This window comes from Oryx dammah, unplaced genomic scaffold (assembly GCF_014754425.2).
Source record: "Oryx dammah isolate SB20612 unplaced genomic scaffold, SCBI_Odam_1.1 HiC_scaffold_27, whole genome shotgun sequence".
Lineage (NCBI taxonomy): Eukaryota > Metazoa > Chordata > Mammalia > Artiodactyla > Bovidae > Oryx > Oryx dammah.
In genome coordinates this window covers 10,130,298-10,151,420 of record NW_024070211.1, presented here as the reverse complement: position 1 = coordinate 10,151,420, position 21,123 = coordinate 10,130,298, and the positions used below count along the sequence as shown (strand labels likewise).

The 21,123-nt window shown below is 51.9% G+C and overlaps 2 protein-coding genes across 4 annotated transcripts; both read left to right on the top strand.

Moving 5' to 3' along the window:
• Positions 1-7,983: 7,983 nt before the first annotated feature.
• On the top strand, positions 7,984-11,914 carry CD164L2 (CD164 molecule like 2). 3 transcript variants are annotated; one of them, XM_040229845.1, is made up of 6 exons: positions 7,984-8,106; positions 8,519-8,686; positions 8,787-8,858; positions 9,342-9,386; positions 10,894-11,038; positions 11,306-11,914. In XM_040229845.1, the coding sequence occupies exons 1-6, from the start codon at positions 8,019-8,021 to the stop codon at positions 11,319-11,321; spliced, it is 534 nt and encodes a 177-aa protein (XP_040085779.1). In that variant the 5' UTR covers positions 7,984-8,018; the 3' UTR covers positions 11,322-11,914. The 3 variants fall into 3 exon arrangements, with proteins under 3 accessions (XP_040085779.1, XP_040085781.1, XP_040085780.1); XM_040229846.1 differs by having other exon boundaries at positions 7,987-8,106; positions 11,587-11,914; XM_040229847.1 differs by lacking the exon at positions 11,306-11,914 and having other exon boundaries at positions 10,894-11,042.
• Positions 11,915-12,045: 131 nt separating this feature from the next.
• Positions 12,046-19,822, top strand: FCN3 (ficolin 3). Its single transcript, XM_040228990.1, is given in 10 exon segments — positions 12,046-15,117; positions 15,423-15,511; positions 15,838-15,888; positions 16,352-16,381; positions 16,603-16,709; positions 17,266-17,289; positions 18,378-18,507; positions 18,619-18,652; positions 18,654-18,751; positions 19,476-19,822. Coding segments are annotated over 10 exon segments (1,332 nt in total). The 5' UTR covers positions 12,046-14,695.
• The last annotated feature ends 1,301 nt before the right edge of the window (positions 19,823-21,123 follow it).

The window sequence follows — 21,123 nt, the reverse complement described above, 5'->3', positions numbered from 1 at the left end:
CTGCATGGGGTTGCTGGGAGGGGCCTGGCACATTGTCAGCACTGGCTGTGCTGGCTGGAGGAAGAGGACACCTGGAAGGCTTGGGTGTGCGGGGAGGGAGCAGAGAGGAGGAGCTTCAGGGAAACCCACCAGTGAGAGCACAGATTGGGTGAGAAGCTTCCTGCTCCTGGGCTTTGCCTGGCTGTTCCCTCTGCCCAGAACCCCTTTACTCCATTTGAGAGTCTCTGAGGCCAAGTCAATATCTTCCGGAGCAGGCTTTCCCAACCTCTACCCTAGACGACCACTCCCGCCCCCATCACTCTCTCCCTCCTTTCCTTGATTTATCATTTTTTAGAGCACTTAGCACTCCTGAAATTATAAATTTATTGTTTTAAGAGAAAAGACATGTCAGCTCCACCAGTATATAAGCTCCACGAGGATACAGACTTTGTTCTGGTCTGTGCTGGAGAACAAAGCCTGGCATGGAGGAGGTGTTCAATAAATACTTGCTGACTGGATGACTGGACAAAAAGCAACATCCAAGAAAGAGAAGGAAAACAGAGGGAACAGTAATACGCACAGTGTCAAGGAAAGCGGGGCATCAAAGGGAATACAAGAACATCTGCCCCCTGGAACCCAGATGTTCACTTTCTCCCCTGTCAGAGCCAGGTCCCAACAACTGTCCAGTTGGTCTCAGAGAGGCTGCTGGGAGGTTGGCATGAGAGGGAATCCCTTTGTGGTCCAGTGGTTAGGACTCCACACTTCCACTGCAAGGGGCATAAGTTCGATTCCTGGTCAGGGAACTAAGATCCTGCAAGCCATGTGCCTCACACACACACATACAGACGAGAGAGGGGAGATGTATGAGAGACCTTCTTCTCTTCTGAGTGGCATGATCTTTTTTTATTTCACATAGTTTATTAATCCTCTCATGAAAAATCTCCGCAATTACCACAGACAAAGTCACTGCAGGATCTTTAATCCCTCCTTCTGCCAGCACCTACACTGGTCTTTGTGATCCCCCAAGCTCCTTCATTCTGTCCTTCAGTTCTTTTTCTTCTCAGGCAGCCCATGTCTTGCACAGTGGTGTTGGTTTATTTTTCTTTGCATAACCCAAGGAATCATAAATCACAACCAAGCCAGTTGTCACCACCAAAATGGGTTCTGACCCCAAATATAAAGATGGCATCTGGTGTGGTCTTGTATACTTCGGCTAGTTTTCCTCAAATTTCTGTCTTGGATACGGTCGCCCTTCCAGGGTGAAGAACATCAATGACCACCTTTCCCCTGAAGTAGTTGGTTGGTCAGAATTTCCTGATCCAGAGAATCATGGAGCTGGTTCATGACGGAGGTGATCCTCAGTCAGCCAAAGAGGAAAAGAGTGAAGTGACATTTCTAACCCTGAGAAACCCTGGAGACCTAAGAGACTCAAGTGAGGCTGTGGAGTTTCTTTTTTGGGGTTTGTTTTGGGGTTTTTTTGGCTGTGCCATGCAGCATGTAGGATCTCAGTTCCCCGACCAGGGACTGAACCTGCATCCCCTGTAGTGGAAACACAGAGTCTTAACCACTGGACTGCCAGGGAAGTCTGAGGCTATGGATTTTCATGTGGGCACACTCTCTTGTGCTCCAAAACTGCCCCATGTCAACAGGACAATTGAGGCCATCACTGCCAACCAGATCTGTTCCCCAAAGATCTGCTATTTAGAGGAAAAGGCAACCCTTTTTCTTCTCTCATCCTCAGGCCCCCTTCCCTGTCTCCTTGATTCTCCTCGTCACTGACCTCCTCCTCCAGCCCTTCCCACCTACCAGATGCCAGACCAGAGCCCAGTACGTACAATAATCCTACACCCCTATTTCATATAGGTGAAGCCCAGAGAAGCCAGACGACTTGCCCAAATCACACTGTCAATGGCAGAGCTGGGATCTGAAGCCATTCTATTTGGAACCAAATCCAGTGTGACTTCATTCTAGCCTAAATGTCACCATCTCCCCAGAAGGGGCTGGGAATGAAGTTTGACTAAGGTGGACAATACTTGTAGTTCCCCAGGTGACCACCAGATGGCTGTGAGCACTCACCTCCAGGTAAGACTTCTTTCTTTGCCTCCACCAACCCTGTGGGCCTAGACTCTGGAGGGAAGTGTGTGAGAGACATAGACACAGCCCCCTGTCCAAGCTCCAAGAATCTGGCCATCATCAGTGTACACATTCTTAGTACAGACCCATTCATTCAGCCAATATTCACTGATAGTTCCCCTGGGCTTGGGTTTGAGAGGGTGCCACAGACAGAGATGATGTGGCCATATCCCTGCATTTTCAACATTCAGTAAATATTTATTGAGTTTATTTACTATTTGCCAGGCACAGTTCTAGGCACAGAGAATATAGCAATGAACAGATATCTCCTCTTCGTGGTGTTTCCATTCTGATGGGGAAATGGACAATCTACAAATAAACACTTAATATGATATTAAGTAGGGAACCCTTGAGGGTCTCACAGACCAGTGAAATAGGCAGACATGTACACAGTCATAACATGGTGCAGTATGGTTATTTAATAAGCACCTGATTAGCTTTTATGCATGCAGGGAGTTAACTGTAGATGAAGATAAACATGGTTTCTGCCTTCCTGGAACTTATTTATAGACTAGGAAACAACTGAGTAATTGAGTACATAGCTGATACATGTTCTGAAGGGAAAAGGAGACATCGTGATGTAGAATAACCAGGAGACCTGTTTTTAGTAGGGAGGTCAGGGGCAAGTCAGTTGAAAAGAGAATAGAAGAGTTCCAAAGAGAGTAGAGCAGGTGCAAAGTCTTTCAAATCTTAAAAGATGCTGCTGTGAAAGTGCTGCACTCAGTATGCCAGCAAATTTGGAAAACTCAGCAGTGGCCACAGGACTGGAAAAGTGCAATTTTCATTCCAATCCCAAAGAAGAGCAATGCCAAAGAATGTTCAAACTACTGGACAATTGCACTCATCTCACACACTAACAAAGTAATGCTCAAAATTCTCCAAGCCAGGCTTCAACAGTACATGAACTGTGAACTTCCAGATGTTCAAGCTGGATTTAGAAAAGGCAGAAGAACCAGATATCAAATTGCCAACATCTGTTGGATCATCAAAAAAGCAAGAGAATTCCAGAAACACATCTTCTTCTGCTTTATTGATTATGCCAAAGCCTTTGACTGTGTAGATCACAACAAACTGTGGAAAATTCTTCAAGAGATGAGGATACCAGACCACCTGACCTGCCTCCTGACAAATCTGTATGAAGCAATAGTTAGAACCAGACATTGGAACAACAGACTGGTTCCAAATCGGGAAAGAAGTACGTCAAAGCTGTATATTATCACCCTGCTCATTTAACGTATATACAGAGTACATCATGAGAAATACCGGGTTGGATGAAGCACAAGCTGGAATCAACATTGCTGGGAGAAATATGAATAACGTCAGATATGCAGATGACACCACCCTTATGGCAGAAAGTGAAGAAGAACTAAACAGCTTCTTGATGAAAGTGAAAGAGAGTGAAAACCTTGGCTTGCAACTCAACATTCAAAAAACTAAAATCATGGCATCCAGTCCCATCACTCATGGCAAATAGATGGGGAAACAATGGAAATAGTGACAGACTTTATTTTCTTGGACTCCAAAATCACTGCAGATGGTGACTGCAGCCAAGTAATTAAAAGACACTTGCTCCTTGGAAGAAAAGTTATGACCAACCTAGACATCATATTAAAAAGCAGAGACATTACTTTGTCAACAAATGTCCATCTAGTCAAGGCTATGGTTTTTCCAGTAGTCGTGTATGGATGTGAGAGTTGGAGTATAAAGAAAGTTGAGCGAAGAATTGATGCTTTTGAACTGTGGTGTTAGAGAAGACTCTTGAGAGTCCCTTGGACTGACCAGTCCAGCCTAAAGGAGATCAGTGCTGAGTGTGCATTGGAAGGACTGATGCTGAAGCTGAAACTCCAATATTTTGGCCACTTCACGCGAAGAACTGACTCCTTGGAAAAGACCTTGATGCTGGGAAATATTGAAGGTGGGAGGAAAAGGGGACAACAGAGGATGAGATGGTTGGATGGCATCACTGACTTGATGGACATGAGTTTGAGCAAGCTCTGGGAGTTGGTGATGGACAGGGAAGCCTGGCTTGCTTCAGTCCATTGGGTTGCAAAGAGTCGGACATGACTGAGTGACTGAACTGAACTGAAAGTCTTAGGAGGAAAGAGTTGATTGTTTGAGGGACAGAGAGGAAGCTAGTGTGTCTGGACCAAAGGAGCCAAGGGGAGAGGTAGGAGCTGAACTCAGAGAGGCAGGCAGGGGGAAGATCATGTAAGTCTTGGAAAGCGGTGAGATGGAAGCCATCAGTAAGCTTAAACATGGAATAATATGATTTGATTTACATTTTCAAAGGATTGCTCTGGCTGCTGAGTGGAGAATGGACTATGGCAGAAGCAGAAGCCCTACCAGGAGACCACTGCAGTCACCAAGGCAAGAGATGGTGAGGCCTTGGGTGCAGGAGGGCAGATGGGTTCGGATCTACCAGCTGGGACAAGTGCCACAGCAGTTCAGCCTTGCTCTGTGACAGTCACCGAGGGCTTCCTGCAGGCGGTGGCCATGTGGTGTTGTCATGAAGGATTAGTTTGCCAGATACATGTAGTCAGGAGAGGAGGAGGACCCTCCAAGAGAGAGAACCATTACCAGATGAAGCCAAGGAGATACAAACGATGCATGCTAGGGGGAAGGCTATTCTATTTTCTCAGAGGGTAAGATGCTGGGGGGAGCACAAGATGTCTGAGGCTTCTAGAGCCAGGAATCAAAGGGCTGTGAAAGCCAAGCTGAGTTGAAATTTGTTTCATGGTCAAATCCACGTTTTCAGGACAGCTCTGCACTGTGAGGGGTGAGCTGGGGAGAGGCCTGGAGACTGAGAGAAAGTGTGAGGTCAACAAAAGAAAGCTGAGGGAGCAGGACCCAGGGGCAGGATCTGCAGGACTTTAGTCTGGGGGAAAGACAGGGACGGGGTGAGGATGAGACCGGGGTTTCAATCAGCTGCCTGGTGAGATGGAAGGAGCTTTCCTCAGGGGAAAAGAAGGCCTGGGCAATTTCCAGGGCCTGAGGCACAAACTCAAGTGGGGATGCCCGAGAAGCAGATGAACCCTCAGGGGGCACAGTGGAGGGCAGAGTGGCCTCTGGCCTCACTAGATCCCAGTCCACATCCTGACCCCCTCCATTATAACTGTGTGCCCCTGGGAAAGTGATTTTACCAGAGGCCTGCAAATGGGAGATTACAAAACCCATGTTTAGAGGGTAGTTGTGGACATCAGAAAAGACCTGACGAGTTAAGCCTCTTAGTAGAATGTAAATTCTGCTAGTAGTAAGTCGTTGATAGTTGCTTTGTTGCTGTTTAGTCCCTAAGTTATGTCCGACTCTTTGCGACCCCACGGACTGTAGCCTGCCAGGCTCCTCTGTCCATGGGATTTATCCTGGCAGGAATACTGGAGTGGGTTGCCATTTCCTTCTCCAGGGGATCTTCCTGACCCAGGGATCAAACCCGCATCTCCTGCATTGCAGGCAGATTCTTTACCACTGAACCACCTAACGAAATATTATTACAGGTGTGGCAGCTGGGGAGTGAGCATTGGGCTGGAGATAGAGATATGGTACTTATTGACTGAGACCCAGAAGAGAGGATAGGGCTTGGGACTGAACTGGGCCAGCAGCGATGAAGAGGGAAAAAGAGGAAAAGGAGAAGTAGAGAAGGGAGAGGGGAAGGGAAGGGAGAGGTAGGGATGGGAAAGGGAAGAATGGAGGATGGGGCAGAGTGGAAGAGGAGCTGTCTTCTAAGGGACCTGAGAGGTGGCTGCAGAGGGAGAAAAGCCAGAAGAGGCAGAGGGGAAGGTTGCAGAAAAACCACTTATCCCAGTACCAGTGAGATGGCTGGCTTGGCCAAAGTGTGTGGTGGGTCAGAGATAGACGCAGTGTATTGAGGGGCAGAAGAGAAGAGGATGCAACAGGTGAAGTGATACAGGCTGCCAGAGTCTGGGGGCCTGTTCTTCCCTCCTGGTTGGAGGATGAACTCTACAGAAGCTCAGAAATCAGGAAATTGACCTCCCTTCAAATCTAGATTTTGCCACTAACTCTGTGACCTCTGACTCAGTTCAGTTCAGTCGCTCAGTTGTGTCTGACTCTTTGTGACCCCTTGGACTGCAGCACACCAGGCTTCCTGTCCATCACCAACCCCTGGAGCTTACTCAAACTCATGTCCATAGAGTTGGAGATGCCATCCAACCATCCAATGCTCTGTCAGCCCCTTCTCCTCCCGCCTTCAATCTTTCCCAGCATCAGGGTCTTTTCCAAGGTAGTCAGTTCTTCCCATCAGGTGGCCAAGTGTTGGAGTTTCAGCTTCAGCAACAGTCCTTCCAATGACTATTCAGGATTGATTTCCTTTATGATGGACTGGTTGGATCTCCTTGCAGTCCAAGGGTCTCTCAAGAGTCTTCTCCAACACCACAGTTCAAAAGCATCAATTCTTCAGCACTCAGCTTTCTTTATGGTCCAACTCTCATGACTACTGGAAAAACCATAGCTTTGACTAGACGGACCTTTGTCGGTAAAGTAATGTCTCTGCTTTTTAATATGCTGTCTAGGTTGGTCATAACTTTTCTTCCAAGGAGCAAGCATCTTTTAATTTCATGGCTGCAGTCACCATGTGCAGTGATTTTGGAGCCCAGAAAAATAGTCTGCCACTGTTTCCACTGTTTCTCCATCTATTTGCCATGTAGTGATGGGACTGGATGCCATGATCTTAGTTTCTGAATGTTGAGCTTTAAGCCAACTTTTTCACTCTCCTCTTTCACTTTCATCAAGAGCTCTTTAGTTCTTCACTTTCTGCTATAAGGGTGGTGTCATCTGCATATCTGAGGTTATTGATATTTCTCCCATCAATCTTGATTCCAGCTTGTGCTTCATCCAGCCCAGCATTTCTCATGATGTACTCTGCTGCTGCTGCTGCTAAGTCGCTTCTGTCGTGTCCGACTCTGTGCGACCCCATAGACAGCAGCCCACCAGGCTCCACCGTCCCTGGGATTCTCCAGGCAAGAACACTGGAGTGGGTTGCCATTTCCTTCTCCAATGCATGAAAGTGAAAAGTGAAAGTGAAGTTGCTCAGTCGTGTCCGACCTTTGAAACCCCATGGACTGCAGCCTACCAGGCTCCTCTGTCCATGGGATTTTGCATAGAAGTTAAATAAGCAGGGTGACAATATACAGCCTTGACATACTCCTTTCCCAGTTTGGAACCAGTCTGTTGTTCCATGTCTAGTTCTAACTGTTGCTTCTTGACCTACATACAGATTTCTCGGGAGCAGGTCATGTGGTCTGGTATCCCCATTTCTTGAAAAACTTTCCACAGTTTGTTGTGATCCACACAAAGGCTTTGGCATAGTTAATAAAGCAGAATTAAATGCTTTTCTGGAACACTCTTGCTTTTTCGATGATCCAGCGGATGTTGGCAATTTGATCTCTGGTTCCTCTGCCTTTTCTAAATACATAAATACAGCTTGAACATCTGGAAGTTCACAGTTCATGTACTGTTGAAGCCTGGCTTGGAGAATTTTGACCTCCGACTAGTCACACACCTTTCCTGAGCCTCAGTTTCCTCACCTGTGAAGTAGGGATAATAACGCAACAGTGTTCATGATCCAGCGAGGGAAGGGGACATCCAGGGACCTGGCCGGGTACTCAGAATAGTTCTGGACTCCGTCCTTTTTGCCAGAGCCCCGCCCCAGACTCCCAAATCCCGCCCACCAGACCGCGCCCACAAACCACGCCCCATCGGACCCCGCCCCAGACAACAAAGCCACGCCCTCCCACTCGCGTCAGTAGCCCCGCCCTGTCGGGCCACGCCCACCTGGCCTCGCGCGGGTTGCCCTGGTCTCGCTCCCTACACCCCGGCGGAGCCGAGTCCAGAGGGGTCACGCCACACCGGCTCTCCGCCGACCCCGACCGCCCCCCAGGCCCCGCCTCCGAGCCATGGCCGCGCCGGGACCCCGCGCCTTACGGGCTGCGCTCTGTGGCGGCTGCTGCTGCCTCCTCCTGTGTGCCCAGCTTGCTGTGGCTGGTAACGCGTGCCCTTCACCCAACTGCTTGCCAGGAGCAGTCTGGGCTTGGCGGGGGCGGGAGGGGACTTTTCACTTGTGTGCGGGGCTCCTGGGGTGGGTAGAAGAGGGCTCCGACTGTCTGTGGAGCCGTATATATAGGCTCCGGGTGTGAGGCAACTTCAAGTGTAGGGAAGTGAAGTGGCCCCAGGTGAATGGGATGGGGGTGGTTCCTGCTATATACAAAGGGAGGGTGCTCTGGTGGATGTCAGGGAGCTTCTAGGTGTGTGTGCCCTTGTGTTTGTGGAAACTCCAGGCGTGCGGTGGGGCTTAGGGGATCCAGGTGAGTGTATGTGCGCAGGGGGTGAGATCCATAGTAGTGCGGAAGGGGAACGGTAGCTTGGGTTCTAAGTGTTGCACCCACCTCACGCCCAGGTAAAGGTGCTCGAGGCTTTGGGCGGGGAGCCCTGCTCCGCGTGAACATCTGGCCAGCTGTCCGAGTGGCCTGCACACAGCTGAAGCCCTGTGAGCATTGTGTGGAGGGGGACCGAGCACACAACCTCTCCGGCTGTGTGTGGGAGCAGTGTCGGCCGGAGGAGCCAGGTATGGAGTTAGGCCCTCCCCAAGGTTAGTGCCCCCAGTTCTGAACACCAGAGCCTTGGCCCTGCTCCCCAAACCGCTTCCCTGCTCCTTCTTCCACCAGGACACTGTGTGGCCCAAGCGGAGGTGGTCAAGGAAGGTTGCTCCATCTACAACCGCTCAGAGTCATGTCCCGGTAAGGGGGCTCCCTCTGGCCTAAGTCGATTTGGGGGGAGGGGGCCGAGGTGTCCTCAGCCAGAGCCTGCCTCCAGTAGGGAATCAGCCTATCCCAGAGAGAAGACTGTGCCCACGAGCACCTGGGTCCAGCGGCAGTTCTGCCTTTAGCTCACTGAGATGTCGCTTCCCCTCTGCCCGTTTCCTCTGAAAATTGGTGCAGCTAGAGGATCTAGGACAAGCATGGAGAGGAATTGGAGGAACTAGCTCTTCTATTTTAAACCATAGTGAGGACTTTGGAAGTTCAGAAGGGAATGGGGGGCAGGCTTCCTGAAGGAGGCAGCATCACAAGTGATGGTTAGACGTAGAGATGGAGAGAGAGGGCTGCACTGGTGGAAGGAACTGTATAAACTAAGGCTTAAGAGTGTGCCAGGTGGGCCTGAGATGGGGTCTTGATGGGAAGTGGCAGGGGGGTCTGGTTTAATTACGGATTCCGTCTCTTCAGCTGTGCACCACCACCCAACTCATGAACCGAAGACAGTCACAACAGGTAGGTACTGTCTGGGGCAATGGAAGGACAGGAGGTGCAGGGAAAAACAGCTGGGCTCAGGCACTGACATGCTCTGTGACCTCAAGCCTGTGATTTCTCCCTCTGAGCCTATTTCCAACATCTGTAAAATGGGTTGAAGAATACCTCACAAAGTGAGGATTTTATGAGAGCGTGTATAGCACCTTGTTCAGTTTCCAATGTATAGAAGGTGATCAAGAAATGATGGTTCTCATCCCTTCTCCCCAACCCCAGTTCTGAAAACTCAGGATGGCCCCCCTCAGGACCTGCTTGGTGCTGAGGGTGTATGTCAGGTTGCCAAGGAGATGTCCTCAGTGACTACCTACTGCAACCTCCCGGCCCAGAGAGGGTCACAAAGCAGGGTGCCAGCCGAACAGAGGCAAGAACCCCACTCTTTGGTTCCCACTGCCCCTCAGGGTCTGGAGGTCAGCAGGCTTGGCAAGGATGGCTGAAGAGGCTCTTGGTTAATTAAAGTCAGAAATATGATCTCAGGGGCTGAATTATTGATGGCTTCTCCTCCAGCCTGAGCCCCAGCTGGGTCTTGTGCAGCTTGTTTCTTCCTTCCTCTGCTCCTCTTTCCCTAGTCCCCTTCTCGGGGGCTCCCTGAACTGCTGCTGGGACCACCCTTCACATCCTCAGATTCCCCTGCTGCAAGCTACACCCTCTGGGAGGTGGATCCAGCACCCAACTGGGCCCCTCTCACTGCCCTAGAATGTTCTTCTACTACCAGCCCTGCCCTGCTCTGGGCACATGGCCCAGGGCCTGAAATTGAATCCCTGGTGGGAGTAGATGGCTAACATGGCTCAGCTGGGAGCCACCGAGACGTCCTGGCAACTGTGGGCCCTGAGGCGGGGGTGGGGTAAAGGGTCGGGGATGCCGTGTAAGTCTGGCTCTGCCCTAACGGAGAGGTGACTGTCAGGCCTGGCACTCAGAGCCTGGTTAGTCCCTCCGACACATGTCATCGAGTCTTCATTTATCCCCTTGGTCAAGTGTGGGCTGCCGCATCTTCCTCTCCTCCTTCCCTCTCTCCGGACCCCGGGTGACTCCAGGGTCTTGGGACTTGGGAGTCCCAAGGAGACCACAGCATTTGCACCTGGGCTTTGAAGCTCAAGACCCAAGACAGAGAGGGACTGTGAGCTGAAAGCTGTGTGGATGCCCAAGTTCTGGGTCCATCATCACTCTGTGGGACCCCAGTGGAAGAGGGAGGCAGCCAGGGAGCTCACTCACCATCTGGGACCTGCAGTCAGGAAGCCCAGAGACAGTGTGACAGGCATCAAGCCACAGAGCAACTCAGAAGCGGAGCCAGGGCCGATGCTATCCGTCCTTCCAGGCACTTCCAGGCCACCCGTAGAATCTGGGTGGAACTTCTGAGCCCGCTGTCCAAGGCTCCCCTAGTGAGGACTGGGGGCCTCCCAGATGACCTGTGCCAGGTTTGGGGTGGGGCTGGGCCCCTGGCCTACAGTGGCCTGCTGTGGCCTCCACCCTGCAGAGAGCCCCTCGGTCCCTGAGGCCCACAGCCCCGGCTTCGACGGGGCCAGCTTCACCGGAGGCGTGGTGATGGTGCTGAGTCTGCAGGCAGTGGCCTTTTTCGTCTTGCGCTTCCTCAAGGCTAAGGACAGCACCTACCAGACGCTGTGAGTACCTGGCTGCCAAGCCCCGTGCACCTGCTCCCCCGTGGCCCCCCAGGTGGCCCTCACTGCTCATGTGCTGTCTCCGCCATGGGGCAGCCTCAGGAGCCCTGAGGCCCTCTCGGCCTCCTCCCTCATGCCTCGCAGCGTGTCTCCCTCCTCCACCTTGGGGTTCTCTCAGCTGGATGTTGGCCCGCGTGGAACTCGGCCCGGGCCCGGCCTCTGAGAGCCCAGCTGAGCCCCTCTGTCTCTGTCCCCTCATGCTGCCCACAGGGAGGAGAACCAGTAGGTGACAACCCAGGCCGCCTTCAGCCTGCAGCTCTGTGGCCGCGGGCAGGAGCCCAGGCCACGCGTGCGGTTTGGTTTTCCTCTGAGAAGGGGAGCTGCTCTGAGGCTCCGGCCCCCATGTGTGCTGTGGGGTGGATCGCTGCAACCTCCATTAAAGTGTTTGCTCTTCTGCCCACTGCCTGCTCTCTGCGGGGTGCAGGGGGTGTCCTCAGCCCAGCTGAGGTGGGGCCACTACCCTGAGTGCCTTCTCTGTCTGCCCTCTGCAGAATCTGACCCCCTTCAGGCCCGGATTCCATACTCAAGGGAAAGAGGATGAAGAGGCTGCCCTCTCTTGGCCCCCTTAAGGGCGCTCAGGGTGGGAAAAACTTTGGTCACCAAATTGTGGCCCCTGTGAACACTGAGCAGACTCAGGACCCCGTAGCTGACATCCCTTCCTGTCCTGGGCCTGGTTCGTGCAGATGAGAGCATCCTTCAACCACCTTCTGCCTCATCCGTCATCCCTGTGGGCCCCCGCCTGGTACTCGGTCTGGGCCTGGCCTCTTCCCATCGACCCGGCTTGGACACTGGCCCCCAATAAAGGAGCTCTTTCCAGCACTGTGCTCCCATGTCTTGGGCTGTGTGTGGATTGGATGGGGTGGGGGGTATGGTTCACTGCCCTCTCTTTCATGGAAATTCAGCCTTAAATTAACACTGTCACCTATTAAAGTATTTTTATTTGCAGGAATTCCCTGGAAGTCCAGTGGTTAAGACTTGGTGCTTTCACTGCCGGGGCCTGGGTTCAATCCCAGGTCAGGAAATTTAAGATCCCACTAGCCTCATGGCCTGGCCAGAAAAATAGTTTTTGTTGTTATGTGTTTAAGCCCCTCCTCCACTGCATTATAGAGAAGGGTGCAGAGACTCAGAAAGGGAAACATGCCTGCTTAAGATCAAGCAGAGTGGAATGGGGGCAGGGCTGGGAATTTAATCCAGGTTTTTCTGACTCCAGAATGAGCAGAACTTCAGAACTCCTCTGCAGAGGCATCTCCAGTTTTGTTTTGTTTTGTTTTGTTTGCTCCTAAATTGGATCTCTGCCCTTGTGCCAAGGTGGAGGTACCCCTGGGACCGTCCCCAGGGTACTTCTGGCCTTCCTTGAATGGGCCCTCCTAGAAAGCGCCACCTATGCCCACCTCCCTCTCTTCACCCCCTCAACCCTGGGCCCAGAAGTCTTCTCTAATAACATCTCCCACCCATGGGGCACTTGCTGGAAACCAGGCATGTGGCTGAGAGTCTGGCATCAGTGTCTCATTTAGTCTCATGATTGTCCTAGAAAGCTGAGAGGCAGTAGAGGGTCACGGGCAAGAGTTTAGCCTGTGGAACCCGACTGCTTTGTGGGACTGAAAGTTAATGGAGCAGCTCTGGGCTTCGGTTTCCTCGTCTGTAAAGTCCAGTGACAGCTGTTCCATCTCATTGGGATGTCGGGCAGGTTCAGAGCAGGGGCATGTGCCCCGTCTGCTTCACTCCAGGGCACCCATTCACCCCTCCAGCTGCCCAAATGCCTGCATCTCTCCCTCCCCTTGAGGCCGCCTCTCCTTGCAGGATCTCTGGCTGCAGCTGGAAAGGCGTTAGGGCCCCTGGGCTCCACAGGGAGTTTCAGCTACTTCTTGGCCTCTCAGAGGGCTCACCTGCCTACCCATCAATGCCAAACACAGTCCACCCCCTCCACAGACTCACTTCTATCAACACCTCTCCTCCTCTCAGACATCAGCCTCCCCTCCAGGTCCCTGCATCTGGGTCATGTGACCCAGCCTGCCTTGCTCTCTCTTCTTCAAGCCTCTGTACACGTGGTTTCTCCTGCCTGGGTTGCCCTCCCCTGGCTGGGACGATGCCCGTTCTCTCCCAGGCCAAGGAAAGAATGCCCCACCTCCTCCTGGCTTTTCACCCAGTTTAGGACATTTCTCTAGTGGATGTTTTCTTTTTCAAATGTAGTAAATGCCTGCAAAGAGCAAAAGGACTACACGGACATTCATGTACATGAAGAACAAGAATCACTCTCCCCAGCGTCCCACTCCCCAGAAATAACTATGCTTAACAGGATGGGTCACACCTTTCTCTATGAATTTACAAAAGACATACCTACACACACTTAGTTTTTTTTTTAATACAAAATGAGGGACTTCTCTGGTGGCGCAGGGGTTAAGAATCCTCCTGCCAGTGCAGGGCATGTGGGTTCCATCCCTGGTCCAAGAAGATTCTACTGGCCTCAGAGCAGCTAAGCCCATATGCCACAGCTACTGAAACCCGCATGCCTGGAGGCCGTGCTCCGCAATAAGAGAAGCTACTGCAATGAGAGACCCATGCTCGCTGCAAGTAAAGACCGCACAAAGCAACGAAGACCCAGCGCAGCCAAAAATAAAATTATTTTTTAAAGTTTTTCATTACAAAAAACACCAAAAACGAAGTGGGCGCATGCTTTACATTTTGTTCTGCAATGCTGCCCCTTTCGTTAGAGATCAGATTTGCCCCATGACTTATTCAGATGGTGATGATTGATTTGCCTGCATCCTATCAAAGTCCAGCTGGGTTATTTCCATTTTATCGTAAACAGCATCATGATAAATGGGCTTGTCTTCAGATCTTGGCATACCTGCAGCAGAGTGTGTGTGGTGGGGACATATTCCTAGAACTGGAATTGGAGCTTCTCAGCGTTCATCTCATGGATCCATCCTGTCTGGCAAGCTTGGCCTTCACCTTCCTTGACACTCTCATGAACCTGGCCTTCTCTACCCCCACAAGAACTGGGCCTGGTATAGAGAAGGCCCTCAGGGAGGATTTGATGAGTGAATGAATGACCAACGTTTTCCTCTCCTCTGTTACCGGAGGTCCCTCTCCAGCTCAGACCTCACCCCTCACATCTGGACCAAGGCTGCTGCCTCTTCTTCACTGGCCTCCATGCCTGCCCTGCATGGTCTGCCCATGTGATGGCCTATATTAGCAGCTGTTTTCTAGCCTCTGCCAGGGACTCAGTGGACCTGAGGGTGGGCATGAAGTCACCTTGCTAACAATGCTTCTCTCTGGTTGGGGGCATGGTTAGGGGCTTGGGCAAAATCTCTGGCAGAGAGAACACAAATCATGTCCTGTCTCTGAGTCTGTTTCTCCTTGTTTATTCATTTATTTAACAAACATTAATGGGGCACCTGCTATGTACCAGCCTATAACCCAGTTTTAATAATATTAATGACAACCGTCAGTGGGACTGTGTAAGGATGGGAGGCGATATACAAATAGCACCCAGCATGACTTGGGGTGGGGGTGGGCAGCAGGTGCCCACCAGATAGTATCAGTGGTCATTCCTGATATGGTGACAAGGATCACGGAAGAATTCCTAGTGGAGATGACATGAGAGCTGGACCTTCATGCACAGGGAGAGACGAGGAGGGGGTTCCAGATGAGCTAAGGTACAAAAGTAGAAAGACCTTACGTGAGTGCAGAAGTCTGAAGAGATGGCTGCAGAGTCTTGGTGGCCAGGATCAGAAGTTGGACTCCATCCTGGTTGGACCGGGCAGGAATAATGCCCATTCTCTCAAAGGTAAAAGAGGAAAAGCCCGCACCTTCTGCTGGTTCCAGCCTGGGTGGGGTATCCCTGGGGAAAGACAATGGAGGAAGTCTTGCTTCATGTCCTCCCGCCAGCCTGGAATCTTTTCTCAGGGCCCCAGCAAGATGGGCCCTCTATGGACCCCACCTTCCCTTTTCCTCTTGTTTGGGGAGCCTGCCTCTCTGAGGACCCAGGACTACCCCACCTGCCCAGATAGGGGCCCAGGGTACCCTCCCCACTCACTCACTCACCATCCCATCCTCATCCTTTCCCTAGGTATCCTTCTCCCACCCAGGCTCACTAGCCTCAAGGAGCAGGGTGGGAGTTTGATAATCTGGGCTCTACACACACACACACAGAGACACACACACACACACTCATTGTATGCAAATAGATGCAAATGATGAAAAACCTGACAGCTAGAATCTGGGGGATGGAAAGAAAAGCGCAGAGGGATCTGGAAGAGACATACCCACTACCCCCATGCCCATCCTGTGCCCACCTGGCCCTGTATCTCCCTGCAGAACCCAGGAAACTAGAAGCCAGTAAAGTTGTCCTCTTGCCCAGTTGTCTTGGAGCCCCAGGAAGTCCTGGGGAGAAGGGATCACCAGGTCCTCAAGGTAAGAGATGCCAGAGATCAGGCAGGGGCCTGCGGAGGCAGCAATTACAGTCTGTGCTAAGAGATCATGGCAAAGGGGCAAGGAACCTTTGTATGCCAGGCTCCAGGCTGGATGCCCAGCATCCTAAGACTGATCCTGTGGGGTAGGTAGTGTCATCCCCATCTCGCTGGGCTGCAGGGGAAGGGAGGTTCAGAGAGGATCAGTCATTCGCCCATGTACACAGAGCCAGGAGCCACGAAAGGCTGCAGCTGGGATCTGACTTGATTGCTTTCAGGGCCCTGACATAGGGCAGGGTGTAAGGCATCTCTCTGTTTCTGGGATGTCAGGGCAACCTGGACCACTGGGCAAGATGGGTCCCAAGGGTGAGCCTGGGGACTGTGTGGAGCTAGAGATCTCTTCTTTCTTTGCTCTGTCCCTGGACCAGAGAGGGGGCTGCTTGGCTGCTGCTCAGGAATTGGCTGTGATTGACCTCTTGTAGAGGGGGTAGAAAGCTGGTGGCGCTAGTGGTAAAGAACCTATCTTCCATTGCAGGAGACGTAAGAGATACACGTTCGATCCCTGGATCGGGAGGATCCCCTGAAGGACATGGCAACCCGCCCCAGTATTCTTGACTGGAGAATCCCATGGACAGAAGAGCCTAGCAGGCTACAGTCCACAGGGTCGCAAAGAGTCAGACATGACTGAAGCGACTTAGAATACATGCAGTGGGGGTGGAAAGCTGGGAGGAGTGGGGAGAATCAGGAGAAGGGCCTGGGCACCCTCCCCTCTGGTGGTTCGTGAGCCTTCCCTTGGGAATACTCGGACTTCAGAGTCAACATTCATCTTTTCTTGGGGCTGGAGATTCAGTGAACTTGCTGTGGGGACAGGAAGGTTGAGGCCACCTTTGCTGGAGCCCAGGCATGTAGAATCAGACGGTGCTGGGGTGTTGTTGGGTCAGCAGGAGTGGCCCAGCCCGCTCCGGAGCCCCTCTCAGGGGTCCAAAGGAATTGAGAGGGCTCCTGGAGTCCAGCACGTGGCCTCTTCCATTGCCTGTGGGCTGGGGCTTGGGAAATAACTTAGGGGCCCCCATTAGCTCATCTCCTCTTCCCCAGGCCCTGGGAGCCGCCAGGAGCTGCTGAGCCGGAAAACCACTTTGAGTGACTGGTACCATCTGTGCCTACCTGAGGGCTGAGCCCTCCCAGTCTTTTGTGACAGTTCAGTTCAGTGGCTCAGTCATGGCTGACTCTTTGCGACCCCATGGACTGCAGCACACCAGGCCTCCCTGTCTATCACCAACTCCCCGAGTTTATTCAAACTCACGTCCATTAAATCAGTGTTGTCATCCAACCATCTCATCCTCTGTTGCCCCCTTTTCCTCTCACCTTCAATCTTTCACAACAGCAGGGTCTTTTCAAATGAGTCCGTTCTTTGCATCAGGTGGCCAAAGTATTGGAGTTTCAGCTTCAGCATCAGTCATTCCAATAAATATTCAGGACTGATTTCCTTTAGGATGGACTGGTTGGATATCCTTGCAGTCCAAGGAACTCTCAAGAGACTTCTCCAACACCACATTTAAAAGCATCAATTCTCTGGCGCTCAGCTTTCTTTATAGTCCAACTCTCACATCCATACCTGACTACTGGAAAAACCAGAGCTTTGATTAGATGGACCTTTGTTGGCAAAGCAATGTCTCTGCTTTTTAATACGCTATCTAGGTTGGTCATAGCTTTTCTTCCAAGGGGCAAGCGTCTTTTAATTTTGTCTTTTGTGACAAGGACACCGCAGATGGTGGCTGGCTGGTGAAGGAGTGTCACGGAGAGAAAGGACTGGAACAAGTCAGACCCAGTGGGCACTTCTTCCCCGTGGCCCCTAGGCGGAGCCAGAGCCCACTGGAGCCAAGACATCCCTTTGGTGAGTATCACTAACAAATGCTTACTGAGCTCCCAGAGGGCCTGAAGAAGTCTGAGAAGGCTTCACAGAGGAGTTGCCATTTGAAAGGGCCCTGAAGGCTGTGTAGAAGTTCTCAAGATAGGTGAGGTGCCTATAGGAAGGGCCTTCCAGGTAGAGGGAAAGACAAATGCAGGGAGGCCGGAGAGCATGAGGGGGTGGGGGAGACCGGACGAGTGAGCTGAGAGCAGGTGGAATGCTTGATTGAGGTCTACGGGTGTGGGTCAAGCATGGAAGAAGGCCCAGACTGCAGAGACCCGTTCACAAAGGGCACTGAGTGACTGACTCAGCGGGAGTGGGGAGCCTTGGAAGAGTTTCAAGCAGAGGAGGGACCAGGTCAGACATGTTTTTGAAAGAAGACTCAGGCTACACTGTGGAGAATGCATTGAATGGGGACCAGAGTGCAGGTAGGGACACAGTTTAGGATGACGGCAGGGGTCTGGGCAGGAGAAGAGGGTGGGCAGGGGCAGGAACGAAGGTAGAGGCTCTTAGACTGAAAGACATTTAGGAGAGAAACTCTACAGGACCTGGGGACTGCTTGGCATGAAGAGGAAACTGGGGTTGAGAGGGAGTATCAGGGTAAGACTGAATGGACCTCTGCTCTAATACGTTGGTTCTTATTGTAAATGAAAGCAGGGTTATTTTGAATCCTACCCCCAACTGGACTGACCATCTCTTGAAGGGAAGGACAACGTTTCTATTTCAGTCCATCCAGGGACTGTGGTGTGAAGTTGAGAGTCAGTAAAAGGTGTGTAGAGTTGACTGGTATATTCACAGGCAAGGCTCACTTGGACTCATACTTTATCAACAAGCCCCCAAACCAAAGAGGGGGGCGTCTGTCCGCCTACCCCTCACAGTGCCTCTGCCCCTTGCATCTCCTCATCCCAGGCTCAGCCTGGAGTGATGACTCCCATTGTCGTCACCTTCTCTGCCTCCCTAGGTCTTCCAGGGGTGACAGGATGGTCCCATGGATTCCTTCTGCTCTTGGTCTTCCTACACAGCAGGTGTGGGGAGCCAGGAGTCTGAATTCTGGCTGGGGAATGAGAATTTGCACCAGCTTACTCTCCAGGGTAGGTTTCTCAGTAGGGTCCAGGGAGTCTGAGGGGCCTTTCCCTGGCATTCTGATTCCCACCTGGGATCTGAGGATTCCTCCATCTCTGACTCCCTGTCCCCTCCCCCAGGCACCCAGGAGCTGTGGGTGGAGCCGGAGGACTTTAGGCAACCACACCTTTACTCCCCGTAGGTCCTTCCTCCTCCTAATGGAGGCAGACCATCACCAGCTGTTGCTGGGCAGGTTCTCAGAGGGCAGGGCAGGTGAGCAAGCCTACAGTAGGGCCCTGGAGCAAGCCAATAAGTCTAGGGAGGCTGGATTTTTCCCCAGAGTTGCCATGGCCTCCACGGATGACCTAGGACAACTCCTTCCCCTGCTGCGGGTCTGTTTCCTCATTGGAAAAAATGGCAGTGATGAGACAGGGTGGTGCAGGAGTGAACAAGTTAGGCTCTGGAGGCAATCGATCCTGAGTTTAAAATCCAGCTGTCGTTTACTAACTGTGTAACCTTGGGCAAGTCCCTTCTGGGTCAGAGCCTCAGTTTCCTCTCCTGTAAAATGGGTAAAGAGGCAGGGAGGGAGGATGTGAGAGCCAGCTGAGGCTCTGTTGAGTGTTATCATTATCTACTTTGGAAGAGGAACCAAGAAAGTCTTTTTTTTTTTTCCCAGAGAAATACCAACAGTTGAGAAGAAATTTGAAAGAGGGAAGTGGTTACAAGGAGTGCCTCAGCGGAGCCCCCTTTCCTGCCTAAGGGTCTGAGAAGTCCCTCCTAGCTCCCCCAGGCACAGTAGCTCAGGCTGCAGCTGGGAGCTGCGAGGAGACAAACGAGCAAGAGGGAAGCCGGAGATTCTGGGAGCGGACGAGGCAAAGGGAGGTGTCAGTGGCTTTGGAACCACAGTCCTGACCTCAAGTCCCAATGCCTCTGTGACTAGCTGCCTGGGCCAACGCCCTGGCTCCATGACACTGCTGTTTGTCCCACAGGGCCTGAAAACACCCACCTCACAGTTGCCCTCAGGCTCCTGTGATATCTCTCTTCAAGGGTGCCAGCCATGGTGCCAGCACTGAGGCGCCTCCCACCCTCTTCCTGCCAGGGGCCTCCCAGAGCTTCCACGCTGGGAAACCCTTTCCCACCGACCATGATACAAGTGGGAGAAACTGCACAGTGACTCTTCCCAGAGCCTGGTGGCATGGATCCTGCTATCAGACCAATCTCAACGGGCGCTACTCGATGTTCAAAGCCCCTGCCCATAATTATAGCATCGACAGGGCCTCACGCCAAGGCGTGGGCCACCCTTACCAAGGGATTAAATGGTGCTTCACTAGGGCACCCTGGTAGCCAGCACCCTTATCTCTATCACACAGCTTCCGGACTCTCGGCAGTTGTTCAATTGCTTGGTCGTGTTCGACTCTTCATGATCCCATGGACTGCAGCATGTCAGGCTTCCCTGACTTTCACTGTCTCCCAGAGTTGGCTCAAACTCATGCCCATTGAGTCGATGATGTCATCCAACCATCTCATCCCTCCTCCTCTTATTTTTTTAAAAAAATAAAATTATTTTAACTCTTCCCCAACTGGCAGACCTCTTCCAATTATTGGGAAAAACACAAGAGGGCAGAGGAAGGACACAAGTTTCAGTTCCATTCAAGGAAGATCTTCCTTCCAGTCAGGAAGATTGACGTTGACCTCAAAAGGTAGTGAGGCTTCTGTCCCTAGAGGTTTGCAAGTCAAGGCCAGAGGCACTTGGAGTGGCAGGCTTGGAAAGATTCAAGCATCCATTGACAACATTCTTGGGTCCCTTGGGTCCCTTGTGTCCTACAAGTAGATGGTTTCGTGGTGGAAATTGCACCGCCATCTCACCCTGTTATCCCCTGCCTGTCCCTTCAAAGTTGTCTGTTTTCCAGGCTCTGTTGTAAGTCACGTTTTCATCCTTTGCTACTTCCTTTCTGTTCCATTAGGGGTTAGTTCGAACTCAGTCAAAACAAGGCATTTTTCTCCCATGGGGCAACAGGGCAGTGAAACAGCAGTTCCTGAACTGGCATTTATTAAGCAGTTAGATAATTTGCCAGAGTCACATTCAAGAAAGCGTTAGAACAATAAGTTAAGAGTCTGATCTCTGAGTCTGACAGGGAGTCCTGGCCTTGCATCCTGCTTTGTTATGTAGCTGAGTGATCTTGGACAAGTTACTCAACCTCAGAGTTCCCAGTTCCTGATTTCAGAGTCCACTGAAGTTTATGCCAGGCTGTGGCCTCACTAATTCCCACTAGAAGGTTAGGGATTCTTGGGAATTGGAGCTGGGAAGCCATTGTAACCCAAGGGCTGGGGTTCCTGGGGTTCTCCAGGGAGATGGAGAAACGTTTGCACGAAGATTCTTCTCAGATGTTTCATGGTCATGTCCTGGTTGGAGGTCAGGGGTCAGAAGGGCTCCAAAGCAGATTGAGTTCCGGGGAAAGCAGCCCCCTGGCAAAAAAGGCAAAGGACCCAGCTCTGATGCCAAATCCCATGCTCCTGACAGGCTGGGGAGCAGGCTTCCCCAGGGCAGTCCCTCCCAGCCTGCCCAGCAAGGACACCCTGACATCTCTGAAGATCCTTTCTTCCAACAGATCCCCGCAGGGCAGAGCCTGCAATGCACTTGGGTC

Coding starts and splice junctions, on each gene's coding strand:
- CD164L2 (XM_040229845.1), top strand. CDS start 8,019: ATGGCCGCGCCGGGACCCCGCGCCTTACGGGCTGCGCTCTGTGGCGGC. Junction 8,107..8,518: donor TGCCCAGCTTGCTGTGGCTG/GTAACGCGTGCC, acceptor CCTCACGCCCAG/GTAAAGGTGCTCGAGGCTTT. Junction 9,387..10,893: donor ACCGAAGACAGTCACAACAG/GTAGGTACTGTC, acceptor TCCACCCTGCAG/AGAGCCCCTCGGTCCCTGAG.